Below are 25,914 nucleotides of genomic sequence, written 5' to 3' on the forward strand. Positions count from 1 at the left end.
ATCATCTTTCACATTATACAAAAAAAAATGGGCTAACTTTAGTGTTTTTTTTTTTTTTTTCACAAAACGCGTTTGAAAAAAAAGTTGCAATGACCTCCATTTTATTCCCTAGGGTCTCTACTAAAAAAATATATAATGTTTGGGGGTTCTGGGTAATTTTCTAGCAAAAAAAATGATGATTTTTACATGTAGGAGTGAAATGCCAGAAATGGTATGGAAGTGGTTAAAACATGAAATAGTGCAAGTAAATATTGTGTACCTTTGTCATTACCATCCTATTATCCTCTATTTATATTTACTGATATAACAGGGTAATGAGGGTCGCTTTAGGTGCATTTTTCCAGTTACAGAAAATTCCTGCTGGGCTTAATAGCATTGCTATATGGAAAGGGGCTGAATATTTGGTAACATCAGTTTCATTTAGGTTAAATTCTTGCACTACCTTAATGGACATGTTCTGACTCTAATTTATTTCTCCTAGGCTCTTCTTGAAACACAGAAGTTACTTAGATCTATGGTTACAAATTTTACATTTAATCTGGGATTTTCTGGAAAGTTCTACCACACAGGTAAGCATTTTGAAATCTTGAAAGAAAATAGCAACCACATAACTTTTGTCTATTGTGATGTTCCTTTATGTCTTATGGTCAAAAGATGTAAAAGCAAAGTTATTGCAAGTTCACATTCATATTTCCAGTCTGTTATTTTCTTGCCAATCTTGATATGGCTGCGTAGTCACTGATTCAGAATGTAATGGTAAGGCATGCTAAGCCCTCACAAAGCTGTGTCTGGCAGCCATGTTGTTCAGGAATCATAGGTCGGCCATGGCGGTTTTGTAGAACAGTACACATTGCAGCAGCTAGGAGTGCACCTCCATAGCCTTTCAACTTAGTCATATTTCAAAGAGCCTGTTATCTCAACTTAGGGACAACAGACACCAGTACACAGGTCTTTACCAGAGCTGTAAATATTGAATTGAGGTTCTGGCAGGATGTCTGTTAATTTCTGCTAACCATAAACATCTACAGATGATCACTTCTCTCTGTCCTATTGTAAAACAGTCACAAAATTATTCAGTGCTGTCACCCATGGTTTGTAGGGCAATGAAACCTATTAAGAATATACTGCATGCAGTAAAATGCCTCAACCAGGGCTAATGGGTATCGTAAAGCCAGTAAGGCTTGAGGAGACCTCTCCGAGACCCTTGCCTAACTCACATATTCAAAAAATCTACACATGATTAATAAAATCAGACAAGACCAAGACACACTAATATTAAGTATATATTTGAATAGAGAAGATAATAATGAACATATTGAGATCATACATGACTAAGCTATAGTATACAGAAGGGGACACAATCATCTCCTACCTCCTGGGTGATAGACCTGTCAGAGACCTCAGGCCATATTCCCATTGCACACGTTCCTGGAATGAGGATGATGTAGTGACCGCCAGCTGGATACTGGAACCTGTACGATATGTAGATATATTTGCCAGCACACCAAGGATCATCAATTTCATCCAAACTGTTTTTATTGAAGAAAGATCACATCACAAAATGGTGTAGTTCAACATTTTAGAGCCACACCAGGCAAGTGCCGAAGGGGTCCTTCGTGGCTCTGAAACATTGCACTACACAGTTTTGTTATGTGAGCTTTCTTGAATAAAAACTGTTTGTATGAAATTGATGATCCTTGGTGTGTTGGCGAATATCTACATATAGACCTGTCAGAGAGACATCGTGTTTGATATCTCTGGACACCTTGGACAACAGGACTTGAGAGAGCCACTGTACTGTCTTGCTTATTCCTTGGACTCTGCAAACCAGGACTTGCAAGTATTTTCCTTTTTCACCCTTTTGTCTTGCTGTTGCATTATTGTATCTTTGTTTCTTTGTAATACATTTTTTCTGTAAGTGATTTATTTGCACCATTTTGACCTTTTGTATTATTAAACCTTATTTTGAAAAGTGTTAAAACTGTCTCTAATGCACTAACACAAACTCAAAGAATCCCTGTCCCTTGAAGAGCACTACTGTAGTGTAAATCTCTGAATATACCTGTCTCTGGTGACAGTGTGTGTTACAGACATTTATTCTAAAATCATAATTGTCATTGCTGTTGTTGCCAAGGGGTTTAACGGCTTAATTGCTTTGTTAACTTAACTCAGTGACAGTCTCTCTCAGGTTGCTGGCACCTATATTGTTTTATATCTTTGTGCAGGGTGCAGCATAGAATGTCATTGTTGCGAATCAGTGACCGTGCAGTGTAAGGCTGACCAGCCATGTGTCACGAGTTGGTGACCCGTGTTTGTCCCCCAGAACATGTACAGTGAGGGAAAAAAGTATTTGATCCCCTGCTGATTTCGTACGTTTGCCCACTGACAAAAAAATGATCTACCTATAATTTTAATGGTCGGTTTATTTTAACAGTGAGAGACAGAATAACAACAAAAAAATCCAGAATTGCATTTCAAAAAAAGGGAGCTGAAGGTTCGAGTTACCAAATGTCAGCCTCAAAACCTTAATGACTTCTGAGGATCTGCAAAGAGGAGTGGCACAAAATCCCTCCTGAGATGTGTGCAAGCTTGGTGGCCAGCTACAAGAAATGTCTTACCACTGTGATTGCCAACAAGGGTTTTGCCACCAAGTACTAAGTCATGTTTTGCGAAGGGGTCAAATATGTTTTTCAATCATTAAAATACAAATCAATTTAAAACCTTTTTGAAATGCGTTTTTCTGGCTATTATTGTTGTTGTTCTAGCTGTCACTGTTAAAATAACCCTACCATTAAAATTATAGACTGATAATTTCTTTGTCAGTGGGCAAATATACAAAATCAGCAGGGGATCAACTACTCTTTTTTTTCTCACTGTATAAGGACTTCCAACTTTTCTTTGACTTTTCATACCTACATATTTGTTTTGGGTCACTGCCTTAGAATGTACTGAACCTATGTACTGTAGATATACAGGGATTAAAGATCTTATGTGAGGATTCTTTTATAGGCCAGATCTAGTGATGTTCTCATGTCTGAGACCTCTGAGACAGATCTGATCTGAGACTCTGATCTCAGACAAGAGACAGATTTGTAAACTTATGCTATGGCTGTTATTCTTAGCAGGATGTGTCAGCGCAATCCTCTAACCTACTGGATGGGCATAAACATGAACTCTCATCATATAAAACATTAAGGTTTATAATATGTGTGCTGTACAGGATACATTATTGGAGGGTGCTGAATTACTGTACGCCTTCATGTCTAAATACTCTTGTGTCCATAACCAGCTACTTTGCTTGAATCCCATGTGTTGCTTCTGTAGAAATGTTAATGACTTTCCAAACGCTATGACTAAGCCTATATCTTTTCATTTTTTTTTTTTATATCTCATTATAAAAGCATTAGCACTTCCCAGATCTGTCATAATATTTACATCCCTTTTTTGGCTAGGTTTTTTGTTACGCTGTGTTCTTTGAGGGTGATTAAACTATTGTTTAACAGAAGTCACCCCCAACACCAACACTAACTTCAAACAAATAGTAAATTAATTGAGACACAGGAGTCGATTTACATAAGGCAAAAAGACTGTTCACTTTCACAACAAGAGATGTTGTATTTCACAAGTTAATTTTTTTCCCAGAAATTAGTAAATGAGGTTGTGATGGTGTTCACCATCACTGGAATTTAAGGACAGATGAGTGACGGGTTGAATTGCTTCATATTTGTCAGCAAGGTCAATTGTTCCCTTTGCCATGAGGTTTCTGAGCAGAAAGTTCACTCCTAATATGGTCATCTACTGTGGTGGTTTGGATTGTCCTGGTAACTGGGGAGCAAATCCCACCGCTGCCACCAATGTGACGAGACCCTTGCTCGCTCTGTCCGCTCTCCCGACACTCCTCTCTTTCTAGTAAGTCAGCTTGCAGATCACAACGTCTGATGGTTCGGTCAACCAAGGATCCGGGATCCGAACTACAGCTATGTGCCGTCCGGAATCCATTAGAACAAACACCGAGCAAGCTGTATGTACGTTCAAACAGGAAGACAATTTATTGGAAGAACACAGCACACTTTTATACAGAATTTGGAACATCCTGCCCCCAACAACCGCTTTCCTATTGGTCAATTGTAAAGTACCTGCAGTTTCCATTCAGGTCCTCTCCAGACATGCAAATGAGGGCTCGAAAATGAGTCAGTAGTGATTGGTCAGATAGCTTGACCAGGAGGACTACCATGCAAATGAGGTCTCGAAAATGAGTCAACAGGGATTGGTCAGATAGCTTTGACCAATGCAAGGAGACAGGAGCCCCAGGGGGCAATCAATGTACACAATAGTCAGACACAGAACAATGGTTCCCTAACGAGTGTCAATACCTCCCTTAGCAGACAACAGGTGAGGTCATTAGCACACCTGACAATAGGTGAATGGGGAGCCACCTTAGACAGTCCATCTCCTCAGAACTTCCTGGGATGACCATATTAGGAGTGGACTTCCTGCTCAGAAACCTCATGGCAAAGGGAACAATTGACCTTGCTGACAAATATGAAGCAATTCAACCCATCACCCATCTGTCCTTAAATTCCAGTGATGGTGAACACCATCACAGAGGTAAAGCAAGGTTCAAGCAAAAATGCAGTTTTGTACTTTCCATGCTCATGATTGGATACTTTTTGCAAACCTATTTACCTACACTAAGCTCTGGGGTAAATTTCTTTGCAAAATGTACCTTCCCCTGCAATGTGAACAGCCTATTTGCCTTTAATAAATCATCCCCACAGACACCAAACAGTGAATAAGGTAGATTATGACCTCTTTCAAACGTGCTCTAGAAAAGTCAATCCTTGAGGACCAGTCAACACCAGGAAATGTACAGGAGTGCATTGTGTTTTCCTGCGCAATTCACATGCGCTGCAGTGTGATGCAATTTGAGCCTTTTCCTTTTTAATGTGCTGTATCACATTGGACCACATCAAAAGTAGTGCATGCACTACTTTAAAAAATGCACTGCAACCAGATTGCATGGTGCTTTTGTACCATGCAATCTGCTACAGGCAAACACATTACATTTGTGTTTTCCATTTGGAGTGTAATTTCCCTAACATTGACAACCGCTTCAGATAGCAACTGCAATGCTTTTTAAAAACCAGTGTGGGAAATGTGCACAGAACACAAGTTTCCCATACTGCATTCTGGTGTGAATGGGCACTGACTCCATATACTTACCGTATCTATGCTCCTTTGCAACTAATTACTTTTTTGCAGTTAGCAAGAATAACTATCATTTTTATGTAGGGCTGAGTGTATGACCTGCTATTCTGTAATAGTGCCTGGGCCAGTGAACCACTTGAACGGAACAATGTCACAGCTTCCCCTGATTGCAGACATAGTCAATTTCAGTGCTGGTTGCAGAGGAGGAAGGAGCTCAGTTAAAGTAAGTATATGGGGGTCGGTGAATACCCTTTCCAGAGACAATATCACCTTGCCCTGCATTGGCCCTGGTGATAGTGTCTCTATAAAATCATTAAATGTCAATTTTACCAGCTTCTGCAGTATTCACAACTTGAGCAATGAATCTATTAAAACACTATTTAGCACTTATTTAAAATAGGTTATGCATCCACAAAATGGAGAACAACACTTCTCAGTAAAGTTTTGTCAGCAAGTAAAGGTGTAGGGTGGGTGGTGATCCCGTCCAGTGCTACTGACTGGATTCTTTTGACACTTCCAGGTAACAGTTTGTAAGTAAAGAAGCAGTAGCCTGTAACCTGAAATCTCGCTGAAAACTGGCCACCAGTAGGTGGAAAGTTCTGTTCGCAAACTTTAAATTTCTCCCATGCCTCAGGCTCACATTCACAACCTTGAAAAATGTAAAGGAAAAAAAACAGCAAAATAGTCCGCTATACCATATAAAATATAATTCTAGCCTTTCATAAACATTCATTATTCAGTGGCGACAAAGGTAATGTTAAGGTAGCACACATAAAAAAAAGATGGGAAAGGAGAGGGCAGCAATTTCATAAGGCCACCACATTAAACGCCATGGCCTTTCCAGTAAAATTATAATGTGTTTATTATAAAAAGGCACAACTTCTTTTCCCAAAAGCACTTTTATAAACTAGGATGGCACAAGTGATTTTGATACTTGAGAACATACAGTATATAATTTTGCAATAAATTTAAGCACAGCCACAGCAGGGGTGTTCTACATTTCACTCTTCCACACTGTCATTACTGTGATTGCAGGAAGAAGGTCGGGTGATTCTGTTATTGTATATAAATGCTCTGCCCTCTCTGATTGATAGCTATCAAAATTCCACACATCATTTTACTCTGATAAGCAATAAAGACATTTCAAAATGATTTATAAGTGTTTATTTTTTCACATTTGATTGTTAAACAAATTGATTTTGGATATTTCCTTGAGGATGATATGTACTAATCCAAATAGGCATAAACCTTGTACAACAACTGCTTCACATGAAAGAATCTTACATTAAAGATGACTTCCGGGCAGATGGTAAAAACAACATATTTTAGTCCAGTCACCTAAATTACAAAATATTATAAAACATATAACTGCATAAATATGTCTTTAGTAATTTGTGATCTACTAAAAGCAGGCTGGTAAAGGAAGAGTTTTAAGTCTAATAAAGCCCTGTTGCAATTTACACTGCTGTCTGCACTAAACAGATCAGTTAACAAAAGTGGAGAACATGGGAATGACCTCATCAGTACGCTTCTGATCCTCCACTGTCAAATTAACAGACTGGGCCTTGGGCCATGGTGCATTGCTTAAAGCAGACCAAGCATAAGATATATTTTATATGTTAGGTGTCAAAATACTAGGTAACGTGTAGGGCAGCCTATACATTGATCATTTTATTTCCTTAAACCAGAGGGTTGAACGAAAAAAAATTACCTAATTCCCCCATTCACCCATTCAGGGTGGATGGGGGAATCACTCCCACTGTGCCATTGTGTTCTGACTGCAGGGAGCCTTCCCCACTGTTAGAATACACTGATCAGTGCTGCAGGCTATAGCCAGCAGCACTGATCACTCAGGAAAAACCTGAAAGGCTGGTTGTTCAGAAATCAGTAGGTAGATGTAGAACCAACCTGCCCATATATGGACTGAAATTCAGTTGGCTATAGCCTGCAAAACTGATCACTGAGGAAAGTACCCTGCCATCAGAATGCAATGGCACAGTGCGAGTGATTCCCTCATCCACCTTAAATGTGTGGATGGGGGAATCGGGTCATTTTTTTTTCATTCAACCTGCTGGTTAATCTCCCTGGCGGTATGATTCTTTACGATTTTAGGTGCTGAAAGCGGTACCATTATTTTGCATGAAATTCTTAAGAACAAAGAGCCCAAACCAACTATTTACATATAATTTTTTTTTTACTGTGCGTTCTTCTTTATAACATCTCGGGTATGATAAAGTTTGAAACACAAAATCGTAAATTATAATATGATAAATAACTATAAATAAGTTAAAGTATGTATATATATATATATATATATATATATATATATATATATGTATATTTATATGTATATGTGTATATATATATATATATATATATATATATATACATACATAAAAAGTACAGTAAAACTGCAGGAAAGGGCACTGGGGGGCAAACTAATGTGAATTTATTTTGTAATGTATCAGTGTGTTTGGTGTGTTTTACTATTTGAATTTGACGCCGGTTCCACCCCCCTGCGAACGTCGCGTCGCAGGAGATGGAAGCCGGGGCACAGAGCATCGGGAGGAAGATCTGGCCGCCCCACACTGCCGGGATACATCGCTGGATCCTGGGGATAAGGTGAGTACCCTCTCTTACAGGATCCAGCGATCTCCCTGGCGGTACCCTGAGTGTGGCTCAGGGTTACCGCTTTTGGCACTGAAATTTAACCCCGAGCCACACTCGGGAATACCGCTAGGGAGGTTAAAGGAAATAAAATGATCAATGTATGGGCTGTCTTACCTTTACCTAGCATTTTGACACTTAACATATAAAGTATACTGTATGTTATACTTGACACAGTCGTTTTAACCCTGGTGCTTGTGCAGTGCTGCTAGATCTTCTCACCTTTCACTTGCCACAAAGTTACAATCTTTTAGTCTGATTGAAGGGAAGAGAATACCCGAGGAAATGCTTCTTACCTGCAAGTCACTTGGTTACATAGTTATATACCATAGTTACATAGTAAGTCAGGTTGAAAAAAGACACAAGTCCATCTGGCTCAACCAATAAAAAAACAAAAAATAGGTTGGGGCTTAGTAATGTGCTTTAATCATAAATTATACATTTTTAATTAATTATATTATATATTTATTTTTATGTAATTACTGGATTTGTTTTCATTGAGATTAATTTGTAAAGTTTTGGAAAGCTCCACAGTAGCTGCAATACAGGAAAATGAAGTTTTAAACTTAGCCGTGCTGTCTGGCAGGGATGCCTGAATCACAAAGCTAACTGAATCACAAGACTAGCTGAATAGCATTACAAACACTGTTGATGGCCACATAATTAACATGTGTATATTTCAATTACGTATTTAGCTGTATGACTTTGTTTTCAACTTTTATGACCTGTATTTTTATGTTTTACATACTGGCATTTCTTGTGGATATACTTTCAGGCACTGAAAAAGAGGATATGGGAGATGACCTCTTATTAGGATCGGTGGATGAGTTTTGGTGGTTCCCTCACATGTGGAGTCATATGCAGCCTCACCTTTTCCATAACGAGTCCTCCTTGGTGGAACAAATGATTCTAAACAAGAAATTTGCTTTGGTAAAGAAATGCATGTTTGTTGGACCTTTTTATAAAGAATGGCAACATGAATATGGATTATATCGTCAATGCCCTTAGATCATGCTCTGCAGTGCTCATGTTTTTGAAACCTATTTTTTGTTATGTTAGGAACCTAGAAGTGAATATGGGCAACAACATGTATTTGATTTGCTCTATTTTTATTCATTTTACTGGCTTTTCTTCTAATTTAGAAAAGCTCAAGAAATTGCTTAGATATAAGAGAAAAAAATCAAGAGAAATAGGTTCAAAATAACATTTTAAAAATGCCATCTTGGAAAAGTTTCTACTTTAACTTTCCTCTTTAGGAAATAATGCATTGCAATAGTTTACGGTGAAAGCATTTCCAGGGCTGAAGTAGGTTGCTGAGGTTATCAGTGGAAAAATTGCTCAGGGCTGCAGTTGTCAGAAATGATACATAAAAACTGTGCTGAAAATAAACATACATGGAATACAATAACATTTAAAGTCATGGCTAACTTATATTCTTATGTTCAATATTCCACAGGGCATTTTAGAGTGTACTGTATGTCATGCCAGAAAATCTTTTTCTGGTTTTGGATTGAGTGGGGATAGATCAGAATGCCTATCTGCTTTTTTTACTTATATCCAGAGCTCCATTAACCACTTCAGCTCCGGAAGGTTTACCCCCATTCCTGACCAGGCCATTTTTTTTAAATACGGCACTATGTTACTTTAACTGACAATTGCACGGTCATGCAGCGGTGAACCCAAAGAAAAGCAATGTCCTTTTTCTCCACAAATAGAGCTTTGTTTTTCATTTTTTGTGCTATAAGCAAAAAAATACAATTTAGAAAAAAAAAAAAAAGCAATATTTTTTGCTTTCTGCTATAGAACACAGCCAATAAAAAAAAGTAAAAAATGTAATGTCTTCATCAATTTAGGCCAATGAGTATTTCTGCAGGGGTTAATACATAATGCCTCGTCACTGCCAATCAAACAGGATTTGAAGAGTTATCCACCGCAAACTGCGATACAGGGGTGTAAAGCGCAAGTGTATATAAGCCCTAAAAGCTGAGCAGTCAGGGTGCACTATTTAGAGGCAAAAGGTTTAAACCTGAAACCAGGCAATGTTCAGTAACAAATAGTGCATGATATGAATGTGCTAACCTGTGAATTGGGGAGGCAGCACTTAAACTCTAAGGCTCCATGTACACGGGACGTTGTTAAAAGTCCCTTTGAATGCTGGAATTTTTAGGACGTTTGAAACGTCCATTCGGTCGCGTTGTTACCCACGTTTAGCGGCGTTTGCGGGCGTTTGCGTTTAGAACCGTTCTGTTCGGACGCGTTTGTGCGTTTGAAACGCCGGGAAACACACGTTCGAACGCAAATAATTGCATTCTAAAAAAAGTCCCTGAACGCAACTGCCTGCAAATGACTGTAAACGACCTGGTGTACATGGACAGATAAGATAAAATGTAGATGGGTTCAGGGGCTTCTGAAAAAAACGCCCAACTGCTCCTAAACGGCCATTTCCAGCGTCCCGCGTACATGGACCCTAAGAACTAAAGGTCAATTAGGAGAACCGCGCCGTCACTATCTTTGCACGGAACTGCACTGCAGGCGGCCGTGCCGGCTTGAATTCATGCCTGTTTTTTGTCTGTATATGTAAGTGCATTTTTAAATAACTGTACCTTGTTTTGAAGATAATGCACTATCAGTTTGCTTCCTCTCCCGTTAACCCCTCCTTGTGAGGACCTAATACCCATTCAGTGGTATCGGTTTTTGGAATAAAGGAGAGGATTGACCTTCTATACTGTCCTTATGGGGACTACTTCGCAGGCAACATACTAATACACGTTTTTGAGTTCAACACATGTAATCTCTGGTAAGGAGCCATTCACTTTATTCTCTTCACGGGCACGAGGAGTATATGGAGAGGAGGGGACGATACACTGTGAGGAAGTAGGCCATTAAGTCATCTTGACTGCCATTTATTGTTATCTATCTAGTAAGGAGCCACCTACAGTGCACGTCCCACCCTGCCCCTGGGTGAAGATAAAAGTGTTTTGGACTTTTTTCAGTTGTCACGGATTATCACTTATTGGGAAGAAACCAGTGGACTTGTGTCCCAATGGACCGTCTTTCCTACATTTGTGTTAACATTGTGGAAAGTTATATTGCCATTTGTTCCTTCCAATTGTATCTTATTACACCTTATGTGGTGTTGTTACACCATTTTTTCTATACTGAATTTTTGTTTGCACTGGGTGGATCAATACATTTTTTGGGCTATTTATATACAGTATAGCATCTTTCTATATTTGTCATATTTATTTTAAGCACAATATTTTTGGGAGAGTGCACTTACAATTTTTCTTTTTCAATTTCCAGTAACAACTATGCAGTCAGAATGAACTATATGGGGGCAGAAAACTGTAGTGCTAGTGTAATGTTTTAAAGTGTAATTTACCTTAAATATTGTTTTTTTCTTTGTATGTGTTCACAAATGTGCATTTTAGTGTAAATATCATTTTCATGTTCTTATTCCAACTGAAGTATCTGGTTGATCATGACAGTCACCTTTCTTCCTTATTCTAAACTAACCACAGAAATCATAGAAGCTGATCTGTGTTAGCTTGGTCAGTTTTCATCCACCACACCTCCCGACCACTCACAGCCTGCCTTTGGTACATAATCTCCTCCCAATCATAACCTGTCTATTGAACATGTCCCCTGATCAAGCACAGTCTGCATCTTGCTTCGGGCTTTACAGACTATGGAATACAGGCTCCCTGTGTGTCTGCACAGTGTCCTGTAATTCCCCCCCCCCCCCCCCTCCCTACTATCAGGAAGACAAGATACATGGCCCCATGACAGAACTTTTAACCTTGTTAAAAAAGTAAGACATATTATTTCTAAAACTAAGCAAAAACAGTTATAACTGTATTAGAAATTGTTCATAACATTGTAGATACACTAATTTAAGGCATTCACACAATTAAAAGAAATACAAAGTAGTAAGGAAATTATAACAATTAAAAAAATAATAATACATAGGGTAATGAAAGATTTGTAGAAAAAAAAATGTGATCCAGCTACCCATATACACATGCAGTCAAACTAAACTATCTGAATAAAATACCCTATTTAAATATATATCAAAATAACACACATGGCACAGTCTTTCCCCTTACAGCACATGTTCTTTTGGCCTTTTACTCTCTACATCTACTGTATCTTCTCCATCTTCATTTCCTGCTACATCCCCATGCATTCCTTCCAAGAGCATAATCACAAATCATGGGCACACCAGCTAATTATCTCTGTAGTACATTGCAGTGTCAACTGTGACAATACTCGTCATTAATCTTTAACATAACGTATGTCTATTTCAGGGACAGGCAGCAGGAAAGCTGTCAGCATTGTCAGGCTACTAGAGAGCAATGCTTCGGAAAAAAATTGGTTAATTGCAATAATAATAACCATAATAATATGTTATTTTATGGCAATTGATTAATGCTCTTGCACACAAATTCTATTTAATCCTACAAACTGCTTTAAACTCAGTTTTTTTTAAGTATTATAATTACAAACCTCACCCATCCTATAGGATTTTAGCAGAGGGAGCTGGGATCTGAGACTGCATTAAGCATACATAGTTAAGGTCAGTGGGAGGCAAAACTGCACTGCTAAGACAGATAAGCAAAAGATTCTCACTGCACAGAGAAGGATCTGTGACCAGACAACTGAGGTCTGACTTCAGCCCTTCTATACTGGAAACTTCATATATTATTATTATACAGGATTTATATAGCGCCAACAGTTTGCACAGCGCTTAACAAAATTAAGGCAGACATTACAGTTACAATACAATTTGGAACAAAAGGAATCAGAGGGCCCTGCTCGTTAGAGCTTACAATCTAAAATATTTGTGTAATATCCCACCATAATGGGCCCTTATCCTACCCCAGGCCCCATGGCAACTGCTTGGACTGCTATGGTTATTGTCATGCGACTGCCCCACGTCCTGTTTAACCAGAAAGGAACATTTAAATTCCTTTGTTCAGGCCAGTTCATAAAGGGCTCTTTGCCCATTGCTGATACTGCTAGCAAGGACTGAGGCATTGAGAGCAGGACACCAAGTGTACCCAATCCATAACACAACCATACAGGATTATATACCGCACTTATTGCAAATCTAGATTTCACCTATACCAACCCTATACTGCATTATACTGAACATTTGCTGCATCTGAACCACATCTACATTTCACCTTTGCCTGGACTATACTGTACCTATGCTACGTGCAGGTTAACTGGGACTGTCACTGAGTGCAAGGATGCTCTTAACCATTTAAACTAGGAGACGGGGGGGAGGGCTCAGAAGTAGAGTCAGTCAGGAGGAAGCAGAGGACTGAAGGCAGCTGTAGTGTCAGCAGCGACAGTAGGTCCACAAGGTCAATTGGCAGGTCTGTGCGGGAGAACCTCAGACCAAACAGGAATAAACATAACCGCCAATTGCGCTTAACTTCCTTAAAACTAAGAGGTGTATATGCTAATGCCAGGAGCCTAGCTAATAAAATGGATGAGTTGGAAATGTTAGTACATGAGGAGGACATAGACCTTGTGGGAATAACAGAGACTTGGTTCGACCCCTCACATGACTGGCTGGCCAATATCCAAGGGTATTCGGTGTACCGGAAGGACAGGGTAGGAAAAAGAGGGGGAGGGGTATGTCTCTATGTCAAGAACAATATAAAGGTGACAGAAAGGAGTGACATTACGGATGGGATGAGCATGGATTTAGAATCTGTGTGGGTTGAACTCCATAGGGAAGGAGAAAAGGGGAAAGTAATTGTGGGGGTTTGCTATAGGCCACCTAACCAAGGGGAGGAGGTAGAGCTGGAATTTTTAGCACTAATGGGTAAAGTGGCAAAATTGGGATCAGTCATCGTATTGGGGGACTTCAATTACCCCGACATTGACTGGGAAGAGGGGACTGCACACTCACAGAAGGCCCGCCTATTCACGGAAACCTTACTGGATAATTACATGTCACAGTTGGTGGATTCCCCCACCAGAGAAAACGCAGTCCTGGATCTATTGCTCACTAATGACCCAGACATAATCTCGGAGGTAGGAGTCCAGGACAACCTGGGCTCTAGCGATCACAGGATGATCACATTTAGTGTAAATAACAACATAACAAGACAAGTGGGGAACATAAGAACCCTAAACTTCAGAAGGGCAAACTTTCCAAAATTGTACTCAATGATGGAAAAGGTAAACTGGGACCAAACCCTGGGATCCCTGACCACAGAGGAAAAATGGGAATGCTTTAGGAACATATTAGGCAAAGGCATCTTGCAGTGCATTCCTATGGGAAATAAATTTAGAAGAGACAAAGCCAAACCTGGCTGGCTAAACTGTAGCGTCATAAAACTTATTAGGGGGAAAAAATTGGCCTTCAAGAAGTATAAATCAGAGGGCACAGTATCGGCTTTCGAGCAATACAAGGAGGCAAATAAGAAAAGTAAACAAGAAATCAAGATGGCTAAAATCAACTTTGAGAGACAAATAGCGGAGGATAGTAAAAAAAACCCAAAGAAATTCTTTAAATATATCAACAGCAAAAAAACTAAGGCAGAGCATATTGCACACATAATTAACAATGATGGGAGGATGGTTACAGAGGACACTGAAAAAGCAACCGTGCTAAATGCTTTTTTCTCGTCATCTCGTCAGTCTTTACACAGGAAAAGGAGGGGTACACTGACCATGACTGTATGGTTAGTAGTAATAAACAGGACTTGCCACCATGGCTAACAGAGGGGGAAATCAGGGAAAGGCTGGATAAACTTAACACAAACAAATCACCAGGACCGGATGGCATACATCCGAGAGTACTCAAGGAACTCAGTAAAGTTATATCGAGACCACTGTTCCTGATCTTTGCTGACAGTATTAGGACAGGAGATGTACCAGGGGATTGGAAGAAAGCTAACGTGATTCCAATATTCAAAAAGGGCCAGAGGCATATCCCGGGAAATTATAGGCCTGTCAGTTTGACATCAGTAGTATGTAAACTTCTGGAGGGGATGATAAGGGACTATATTGTAGAGTTTGCTAAGGACAACAACATCATCAGCAGTAATCAGCACGGGTTTACAAATGGGCGTTCTTGTCAAACCAATCTCCTTACATTCTACGAGGAGGTGAGCTGTGAGCTAGATAGGGGGAGACCAGTGGATGTGGTGTACTTGGATTTCGCTAAGGCGTTTGATACAGTTCCCCACAAGCGCTTAATTTATAAAATAAGGTCTGCAGGTATCGATAGCAGGGTTTGCTCTTGGATACGGAACTGGCTAAAAAGGCGGGTCCAAAGGGTAGTAATAAACAGCGCATACTCAGACTGGTCTGAGGTGGTAAGCGGGGTCCCCCAAGGCTCAGTCCTGGGACCAACCTTGTTCAATTTATTCATAAACAACATTGAGGTCGGGATCAGTAGTTCGATATCAGTTTTTGCAGATGACACAAAATTGGGCAGGGCAATAACTTCACAACATGAAGCAGATATCCTGCAGAATGACCTGGACAAAATAACAGAGTGGGCAACGACATGGCAAATGAGGTTTAACGTGGAGAAGTGTAAGGTTTTGCACTTGGGGACTAAAAACATAAAATCACAATACACGTTAGGAGGGGAGCCCTTGGGGGAATCAAAAATGGAGAAGGATCTGGGAGTATTGGTTGATGATAGATTAGGAAACAGCATGCAATGTCAAGCGGCAGCTTCCAAAGCCAACAGAATATTAGCATGCATAAAGAAAGGGATGCATTCCAGAGATAAGACTATAATCCTTCCACTTTATAAAACTCTGGTCCGACCGCATCTGGAGTATTCCGTCCAGTTCTGGTCGCCAGTCCTCAGGAGGGATGTGTTGGAGCTGGAGAGAGTCCAGAGAAGGGCAACTAAACTAATTAGGGGATTGGAGGACCTTGACTATGAAGAGCGTCTACAATCGCTCGATTTATTCTCCCTGGAGAAGAGACGTCTGAGGGGGGACATGATAGCAATTTATAAATATCTTAATGGGGATCCCAGCTTAGAAAAAAAGCTGTTCATTCGAAGGGATTGCATGAGGACTCGAGGGCATACAATGCGATTAGAGGAGAAGCGTTTTAACCTCAGGCAACGCGGGGGGTTCTTTACTGTTAGGGCAACAAGATTGTGGAATTCTCTACCACAAGAGGTGGTTTCTGCGGGTAGTATGGTGGCTTTCAAAAGACTCTTAGACTTACATCTCAAGGATCAGAACATTCAGGGGTATGGGAGATGATTACAGCCACACATGCCTACACAGGTTGAACTGGATGGACTATTGTCTTTATTCAACCTCACCTACTATGTAACTATGTAACTATATGTAACTATGTAACTTACAGCATATCAACGTACCGATACGTCGGTACACTTTGCGGGTTTATACCGGGATGATGCCTCTAGTTAGAGGCATCATCCCGGTACCGTAGTTTGAAGCCGACGGTCGGCTTTCCGTCGGTAACGACCGATGCGGCTCGGGAGCCGCTCGATCGTTACCCGGGGGCGGGAGGGGACGTCCCCCCCCCCTCCTGCCGCCTTCCGTGGCTTTGCCCAGGGCTTCCGTCCCACCGGGAGCCCCGAGCACCCAGCCGGCACGTCCGCCGACTGGATGGAGTCCCGATGAATGCCGTAAACGGCATCGATCGGGGCTCCGATGACGTAACCCGGAGGCGGCATCCATGACGTCACTTCCGGGTTACTGTGCTGCAAAAGGCGGCAAATTTAAAAAACGGCTGTATGCAAAAATGCCGTTTTCGGCGTTTTGCATACAGGGAAGTGTAGTGGAGGGGTCTAGGGTCTTTTAGACCCTCGATCCCTCCATAAAGTGTACCTGTCACACATATTGCTGTCACAAGGGATGTTTACATTGCTTGTGACAGCAATAAAAGTGATCAGATTTTTTTTTTGTAAAAAAACCTGTAATAAAGTTTAAAAAAAATAAAAAATAAATAGGAAAAAAAAAAAATTTTGCCGCCCCCGTCACCGTTAGCTTGCGCACAAAAAAAACGTATACGCAAGTCAAGCCGCGAATTAAATCGCTGTTCAAACCCCACATGTGAGGTATCGCCGCGATCGCCAGAGCGTGCGCAATAATTTAAAAAAAGAGCTACACTCTACCTCTAAACTGGTAACCGTTAAATAAATTTAAAGCGTCGCAGATTGAGATCTCTATTGACCGTAGTTTGTCGCCATCCCACGGGGGGGGCGCAATTTTAAACCATAACATGTTGGGTATCTATTTACTCGGCGTGACATCATCTTTCACAATATACAAAAAAAATGGGCTAACTTTACTGTTTAGTATTTTTTAAATGCAGTGAAATGTGATTTTTCAATTTTTTTCCAAAAAAATGGCGTTTTAAAGACCGCTGCGCAAATACCGCTAGACAAAAAGTTTTGCAATGACCGACATTTTATTCTCCAGAGTCTTTGCTAAAAAAATATACATAATGTTTGGGGGTTCTAAGTAGTTTTCTAGGAAAAAATACTGCTTTTAACTTGTAAACAAAAAGTGTCCGAAATAGGGCTGGGGCTTAAGTGGTTAAAGGGCCCCAATGATAACCAGAAAAAGAACACCTCAAAGAACTACTCTTCCCATAATATTATTTCTGCAAACCCTCCTTTGTTCCCCCTGTCCTCTCCGCTACTATCCTCCTTTTCCTTTGGACAGTGCATACCCAGATGGTCTATGACTAGCAATGCCGCTATAAATGCACTCTGGCAGTATAGTTACAGCACTCGGTAGATTAAACTTTACTACTGCTCACTGTTGCACCCGAGGTGGCCTTGCTACTGTCAATGATGATCTGGATGGCAAATGTCATCTTATGCCCAGTTCCTACTGTTAATCACTTTGTTTGCTAAATTGTGTTATTACCATTGTTAATCCATTTTATGCTTGCCTAGTCCTAGTTACCAACCATATTGGGTAACAATATGTTAAGTTTGCCTTCACAACTTGGTCTGGTTCCTATTTTCTTTGATATCACACCACTATTGAGTACTAAGTATTACTTTCAGTGAATTCCTGTGAAATTGTATGTTTGTACACTCAATCTGCTGTGTCAGAGGGGCTGCATTTCTTGAGACGGTTGAGGCAAAGAACAGAGGACCTATCTTATACAGCGGCTCTTTTGGGGTTAGCGCTACATTAGTTAATATACGTCAAATATCCCTTAAAACATTACAGAAACTTCAATTTTTACTGTAGATATGATACTGTTTAGCTAACCTATTTCAAGCACTGGACTATATGCTGCAGGGGCGTAACTACAGGGGTTGCAGGGGTTGCAATTGCAACCGGGCCCCATGCTCCAGGGGGCCTGTGCGGCTCCCCTGTAAACCTGGATAGGAGGGGTAGTGGGGGCAGCATGTAGAGAAATCACTGTCCTCCTTTTTCCTCCTGTAGCTGCAGGAGGAAAACAAAGGAGAATGGTTCTTCTGTATGCTTCTCCCGCCATTCCTCCTATCCAGTTCTCTTGTGTTTTGCTGTCTTTGGGCCCCTATGTGCTACCTTGGTCCCCCCTCCTCTACTGTTCTGCCCCCCCCCCCCCCCCCAGTGTGCTCTCTTCCCTCTCCTGCCTGCTGCTGCAGGGGAGGTGTCACAATAGAGAACCAGGAAGGGGTCAGTAAATATGTAATTTACCAGCTCCTTCCTTTTCTGAATGGACAGAGTCATAGTCAGTGACATTGTAAAAAAATAAAATGATAAAAAAATACAATTAAAATACCAAAAAATAAAAACTACTGACACCAGTGGGTGAACTTCCAGGATCTTAAAGCTCACACTTGCGACCGGGCCCTGGCATTCCACCCCCATGGGGAGGCCCCAAGATGGCAGGAAGGGGGCCAACTGCAGAACTTGTGAAAGGGTCAAACTGCGGTACTGTAATAAAGGGCCCCGCAATGAGATTAAAGGGCCCCAGGATCAATGGGAAGAGCCCCAGGTTTGAAGGGGAGGGCCCCGGCCAGGGGACTGGGGGGCCTTTCATGCTTTCTTGCACTGGGGCCCTGAAGGTTCTAGTTACACCTCTGGTGTGCTGCTTAGCTAACCACATTTGAAGTCCCAAAACGAAGGCTATCAAGGATGTGTACACCTCTGCCAGAATAGTGAAAACTTAGGAAATGCTATGAGAGTATGCCTTGATGCAAAGGCCCTATGTGTTGTCTGGCAGTGGACATGGATATAGTACAATCAATTTTCTGTTGTGCAGTTTTTACGGCTCAGAAGGAAAGCAAAGTATGTATTCTTACACTGAAACATGGCAATGTTTTAAAATGCCATTACAAAAATGTGGATGGTTCTGCCATTGAGTATTATGACACAATGTTATATTTTTTTTCCCTAATAATGTTACATTCTTTATTTCCTATCACTTGTAAAAAGGACACAAAAAATGAGTGCAGAAGAATAATCTATGTAGTAATCTATGGATGAATCATAAGGTCTTTTTTTTTTCCCATAGTATAGTCAAGTAAAAGATCATGCTTCATTTCCCCTTAACCTATTTGGATGTGTTCCTTTTCATACCATTATTGCGGAGGACACATCCGTTCAGCTGTGTGATCAAAAGAACTAGTTCTGGGAAGAATAGTAGAAATGTTTTGTTCCTCTGCTTTTCCAGTGTGATAAAATGCTGCATAAATGCTATGCTTTTGTGCAGCATACGTTAACAGCTCACTGAAGTAAAATATCAAAAAGGCAATGGATAAAACATAAATCAGCAGCTGAAAAAAAAAAATAAACCTTCCAGAAATATCAAACTGAGAACCATATCTTTGACCCAACATGTATATACCTTAAATTACATTCATTCCTATCCTGAACCAGATGTTATAAAAACGACTACATGCGCAAAATAGATGTTACAGCAATGCTACCCACAATCATTTTTTTTTTTTCAATCCATTCGTTCTATTTTCACAGCCCTTTCTCATCTGTCTGATGTTCCCTTAAGCTTTGCAACCACCACATTTCTGCTAAGATGAATGTTCTTACTATACTGTCAATCATTGTCTTAGAGCAACGTCGTGTTTGTAAGTTCTTAGTCAAAATCTGTTGTTGAACTCTATCAAAAATCTTGTCTTTGAGGTTTTCAAAATAGTGGACAAAGCCTTCCACTGATGTACTGTACGTAATCCTTTATAATACGACTAAAAATGTTCAGATTCTATAATTCCACCAAAAGTAAAACTATCTGAAAAAAGAAAAAGCAAAAAGGCACCAAGATAAACGCAAATGCAAGGAGTTTTTTTTTTTTTTTTTTTTTAAAGGAGGTGCATTAAAGACCTTGCAAATCTTAGTTTACTTAAGAACATCTTGTTTTTCAATTGCAGATTGATTTTTTTTTTTAACCTGTTGGCTGATAAATGTTAAATAATAACTGAGACTGGATAGTCAAAAATAACTTTTCTGATCCACTCTTCAATATAAAGTTCAAACCATGTCTCTGCAACATTTTACAAGTATGTTTTTATTCAGCTGAAAGAAGCTGTATTCACTATAATGATTCAATTTTGTGCAAAAGAAATTCCCAAGTGCTGTGCCCTTGACTGGACATTTAAAGTAAACACAGGTTCATGTATTCTATAGGTAAACCACCTTCTTTCTCTGTTTTTACAGTGTAATGTATAGGGAAACTTTTCAGCTTTATACACATATGGACAGTCACAGACAGTGGTAAAAGATAGCATATTGCTGCAGCTGGTTGCACACAGCTGCGGTCAGGAAGCCAGTACAAAGCAATGACAGGCTTATAAGAGCTGCAGCTGTCCCTCAATTTTTGCATTTTTACACATATTGAGTGATTTGCCATGGACAAACACAAATGCTTCCAGGGGTGAGCATGTGATGTGCAGATACATGTGAACAGTAGGGATGATCAAACTTTTGAAAAGTTCAGTTCGACCAGAACACCCGAATTTCCCAAAAGTTCGGTTCGGATTCCAGAACCTCATTGAAATCAATGGGACCCGAACTTCTGGAATCAAAAAACACCATTTTGAAGCCCTAAAACCCAATAAATGCCCCTAAAAAGTGCTTAGGGTTCTGGGTCATGCCCCAGGGACTATGAATCAGGCAAAAAAAAGTTCTTAAAAATTGTCGTTTTGATATATATATGTATATATGTATACCCCTAACCCAGAATCTGCATAGTGGGGTCACCCTCACATGGCAGAGTCAGTTCACGCTAAACTACACTACGGTCAACCTGACATGGCAGAGTCAGTTCATCCTTAACTACACTACGGTCACCCTGACATGGCAGAGTCAGTTCACCCTTAACTACACTACGGTCACCCTGACATGGCAGAGTCAGTTCACCCTTAACTACACTACGGTCTCCCTGACATGGCAGAGTCAGTTCACCCTAAACTACATTACGGTCAGCCTGACATGGCAGAGTCAGGTCACCTAAACTACACTACGGTCACCCTGACATGGCAGAGTCAGGTCACCCTAAACTACACTACACTACAGTCACCCTGACACTTAAAGCTATCCCTACAAAAACTAGATTTTTGAATCTAACTATAGTGGTATATAGTACCCTAACTACACTGCATATCCCTTTCCTCACACTAATAATTGCAAAATGACACTGGAGCTTTACAAGCAGCAGGAGAAACACTCTCTTCCACAGCCTCTGTATTACAGTGCTAGAGTTTTGGTGGGGCTATGTTATATACTGGGGGGCGTATTCACTCCTGATTGGGCTCTGGGCCCCGTAGTCACTACAATCACATTTTACTGATGTTTCTGGGCCAATCATGGGCTTTTAAAGCCCAGTTCCTGTCCCATTGCATTTTGGGCGGTTCTGGTGGCCGAATTCTGAACTTTTACCGCAAAAAGTTCGGAATTCGGCCGAATTTTAAACACCCAATGTTCAGGTCGAACTGATGGTCGACCCGAACCCTTCGATCATCCCTAGAGAACAGCAGGAGCTGCTGTTAAGCCTGTCGTTACTTTGTACAGGCTTCAAGGCTACAGCTCTTCCGGACATGTGTTGGCCTATCTATGGCAATACGCTGTCCCTTGCCACTATCCATGCCTGTGTGTCGTGGAGTGTCCCTAATCCACATATAGTGTTTGGAGTGAGTTTATAGCCAACTTGAACTTTGTGTATGTTATCTGGGTTTGATAGATTTCTCCTAAAGCCGGGTACACACGGGCCAAATATTGGAAAATAATGGCCAGTTAAAAAAAAAATCAGCCGACATTCGGCCCGTGTGTATGTCGGTCAATGGCAGAAAGTGCTGATCGGAGGTTTTCTGGCGGGAGGGCCGTCCCCCTGTCAGAACACTACAGCTCAGCAGGGGAGATCACTGAACTAATCTTGCATTGGTTAGTACAGCGGCTCCAACCGCAGCTGACAGTTTTTTTTTTTTTCATTCAACCCACGGGGTTGAACAAAAAAAAAATTAATGGTGTGTACCTGGCTTAAGCCCAGAGAAATTGTTTGCTTCTGTCTGCTTCTGGGGGATTTTCTCCAGTAGATAGAGTGAGAAGATACAATGATGTGGGTTATGAATATTTATCTTGCCCTGACCAAGCACTGAGGGGTTTGATGCCAATGACAATTTTTTTCCCTACTTTATAAAGGAGTTGTAAACTCGAATACATAGTAAGAAGGCTCATTAATCTTGAGTTTCCTGTTGTTGCAGTGTGAAAGAATGAAATAACATTGCTGGGTCATGGTTGACCTCAGCCCTTGATGGCCCAAGGGCCCAGTCACCTCTACTATACCTTTTGCTGTGCTATTGTGAATTGTTTTGTATTTTTATTAGACTTGAACAGGAAACATACAGTATTTGCTAGTTGTTCTCTACTTACCAGAATAGTCCCAGAATGATCCCAGAGTAGCAGTGATATTTGTAAAAGTATAAGTAGTAAACTCTGTTCCATTTGGATGCCTTACAATTTACATGCAACTAGATATTTTTGTCACTTAAAGTTTAAAGTTTAAAATGAAAGACAAAATGTGTGTATAGATATAAAAAAAAATATATATAAATACCTTATTTTCCATTTTTTTATCACATTCCCCCTGTTCTCAGCTGCATAAGAGCTAGGGGAGGAAAATCAGCAGTACACTGAGGTTCCTAGTGAATGGCTGCGCAGAGGGGGGCATGTCAAGATAAGTCTGACCATTGGAGGAGAGTTTTTAATAGGAAAGGGAAGGACTGGATTTCAAAGGAAGCAATACAAAGATAACAGAATACATTTTTATACCAGTTCATGGTACAACAGGCACATATCAGGAATATAAAATGATGGGTTTACATATTCTTTAATCACTTCAGCCCCTGCAGGTTTTACCCCCTTAATGACCGGGGCCATTTTTTGCAATACGGCGCCACGTTACTTTAACTGACAATTGTGCTAACATGCGACGCTGTACCCAAATAAAATTGATTTCCTTAGTTCCCACAAATAGAGCTTTCTTTTGGTGGTATTTGATCACCTCTGTGGTTTTTAATTTTTGCTTTATAAACAAAAAAATACAGTCAACTTTGAAAAAAAAAAAAAAAAAAGCAATATTTTTTTACTTTCTGCTATAAAACACATCCAATAAAAAAAATGTAAAAATCACATTTCTTCATCAGTTTAGGCCAATATGAGTTCTGCTACATATTTTTGGTAAACAAAAAAAAAATCCCAATAAGCCTATATTGATTGGTTAGCGCAAATGTTATAGTGTCTACAAACTATAGAATGTTTATATGGCATTTTTATTTATTAATTTTTATTAGTATTGGCGTAGATCAGTGATTTTAAGTGGGACTTTGATATCGTGGTGGACAAAATCGGACACCTAACTGACACTTTTGACACTTTTTTGGGGACTAGTGACTTTTTTACAGTGATCAATGCTAAAATATGCACTGTTGCGATACTAATAACACTGGCAGAGAAGAGGTTAACATTTGGGGCGATCAAAGGGTTAAATGTGTACCTTTTAGGTGCTTTCTAACTGTGTGGGGGTTGCTCTGACTGGGGAAAGACAGAAATCCGTTTTCCTACTTAGCAGGAACACAAGATCTCTACTGTATCTTCTCTCCTGTCAGGACGGCGATCTGCCTTGTTTATTTAGGCAGACTGCAGTTCTGCCTCTCCCGGGAATAATCGCGAGTGGCCGGCGGACATTGGGTCCATAGGAGCCCCTGATTGGCTCCCCTCTGTCCAATCAGCATGTGATCGAGCCTCAGGCGGCGGCGCGCACGCCCCCTAGTGGCTGTTGCACAAAAGGACGTACAGGTACGTGATTTTGCACAATAGAGTCGACCTGCTGCAGAAAATGTACGTTAGGCGGTCGGCAAGTGGTTAGGATGAAACTCTAGTCCTTTCAGTCCAAGATATGACCTCTAACAAGAGCGCTAACATGGATATGAATATTTGGCATGGTTTAAACTATTTTGTCATTACACAACATGATCAATTCATCTACATTTTTCTATGTATTTGGTTGTCATGAAAAAAAAAAGGTTTAATTAAATAAATCATGTTGTCCCCACATTTATTTTCCCAAAAGATTTAAAAAAGAAAAAAAGAATTGTTAGGCAGCTGTGGGGGAGTTCAGTGTATTCCCTCCTTTTTTGTGTTTTTTTTTTTTTTCAAACCCATTGTGAGATGCACAAAAAGGAAACAGTGTACAAAAAAGAGCACTTACACTTAGGTTCTCTTAGCCAAAAGGCCAGATGGACTACACTGCTCCAAAGGCCAGCCAGCGAGTACTAGGGGAAGTGCTCTCCAAAAAGAGACACCCCCCCCCCCCAAGGTGGGGGAGGAAGTTGCCTAAGGGCCACACATCTTCCCCTAGACTTCAGGGTAAGCCCAAAGACTCACTCCCTATAATCCAATTAAAGAAAGACACATACATTAATGCAACTGACAAATGTGAAGAAAATTAAATAAGGCTAAATAAAAAGGTGACTGTGCAGGTGTACATTCCCTCTTTAGAAATATGGCTCTTTAAAAGCTTTGCACTCCCTGTTGACTTATGCTGTGTGATTCAACTCTTCATATTGCTTTGCTGAATTTTGGAAAATACCCCATGGACTTATGGGGGGTTGGCTACCTCAACTGCAATACAATTGGAGAATAAAGGGAGATTCAGGTTTTTAAAGTGCTATATCTGATCAAGAATTTTGAGTGGTAAAAGTCATTTATACCTATCTCCCCTAGAGAAACGAATAGTTTCTAGGACTTGTTCTAATCAAAATAATTGAGTTAGCATTTTTCTGTCTCATCATTAATTTCTTGTATTTTATCAATGTTAATTTGTTTTGTAGGAACATGGTATTCCAACTGACATGGGATATGCAGTGGCACCCCATCACTCTGGCGTCTATCCTGTACACATTCAACTTTACGATGCTTGGAAAAAGATATGGAATATCAAGGTCACCAGCACAGAGGAGTATCCACACCTGAAACCTGCACGTTACAGACAGGGATTCATACATAGAAACATCATGGTAAGCTGTAACATTCATTTTTAATACAGCACAGTAAAGCATGTGTAAAACAGAATATATTAACATATATTATTCCATTACATATTCCCGGAAAAAAAAGTAAATAATCATTATTCCTCATTTTAGAACAGTGGGCAGAGCCATGCAAATACACTCGTAATGCCCCAATGGCCAGCTTATGCTTATCTGCTTATGCAGATCTGTTGGTGCATAATCTAATTAAATCCTAATATTATAGAGCCATTTATTCCTGCATACAAATGCATATTCCTGCATACAATTGTTTCAGACTATTTGGCCCTCATCGGTATGGTTAAAGTGTGGCTTTTATAGAGTCTCATTGGGTCCCAAGCCATACCCTATAGAAGCCATGGTTTACATGTACTGCACTGATTATAGCTAAAAAGCCTGAAAAAGCTGTATACAGTTTGAAATAAATAGTGCTATAATATTAGGTTATATTTCCACTATGCATGAAATGTTTTGGGCATGCATCTGGCTGTTTCGGCAAAAAGGAATGGTTTGCATGGTTGCACCCTATGTAC

The 25,914-nt window shown here is 40.2% G+C and overlaps 1 protein-coding gene across 1 annotated transcript in view; it reads left to right on the forward strand.

Moving 5' to 3' along the window:
• Positions 1 to 25,914, forward strand: part of LOC309543913 (bifunctional heparan sulfate N-deacetylase/N-sulfotransferase 3-like) — a 392,778-nt gene that overhangs the window by 184,489 nt on the left and 182,375 nt on the right. The window contains exons 3-5 of the mRNA XM_082243003.1: positions 482 to 569; positions 8,651 to 8,805; positions 25,184 to 25,369. Of these exons, the coding sequence (XP_082099129.1) occupies positions 482 to 569; positions 8,651 to 8,805; positions 25,184 to 25,369 (429 nt within the window). The remainder of the gene's footprint in view (positions 1 to 481; positions 570 to 8,650; positions 8,806 to 25,183; positions 25,370 to 25,914) is intronic.

The sequence above is a fragment of the Pelophylax lessonae genome (genome assembly GCF_965119305.1).
Source record: "Pelophylax lessonae genome assembly, chromosome: 1".
In the NCBI taxonomy this organism is placed as follows: domain Eukaryota; kingdom Metazoa; phylum Chordata; class Amphibia; order Anura; family Ranidae; genus Pelophylax; species Pelophylax lessonae.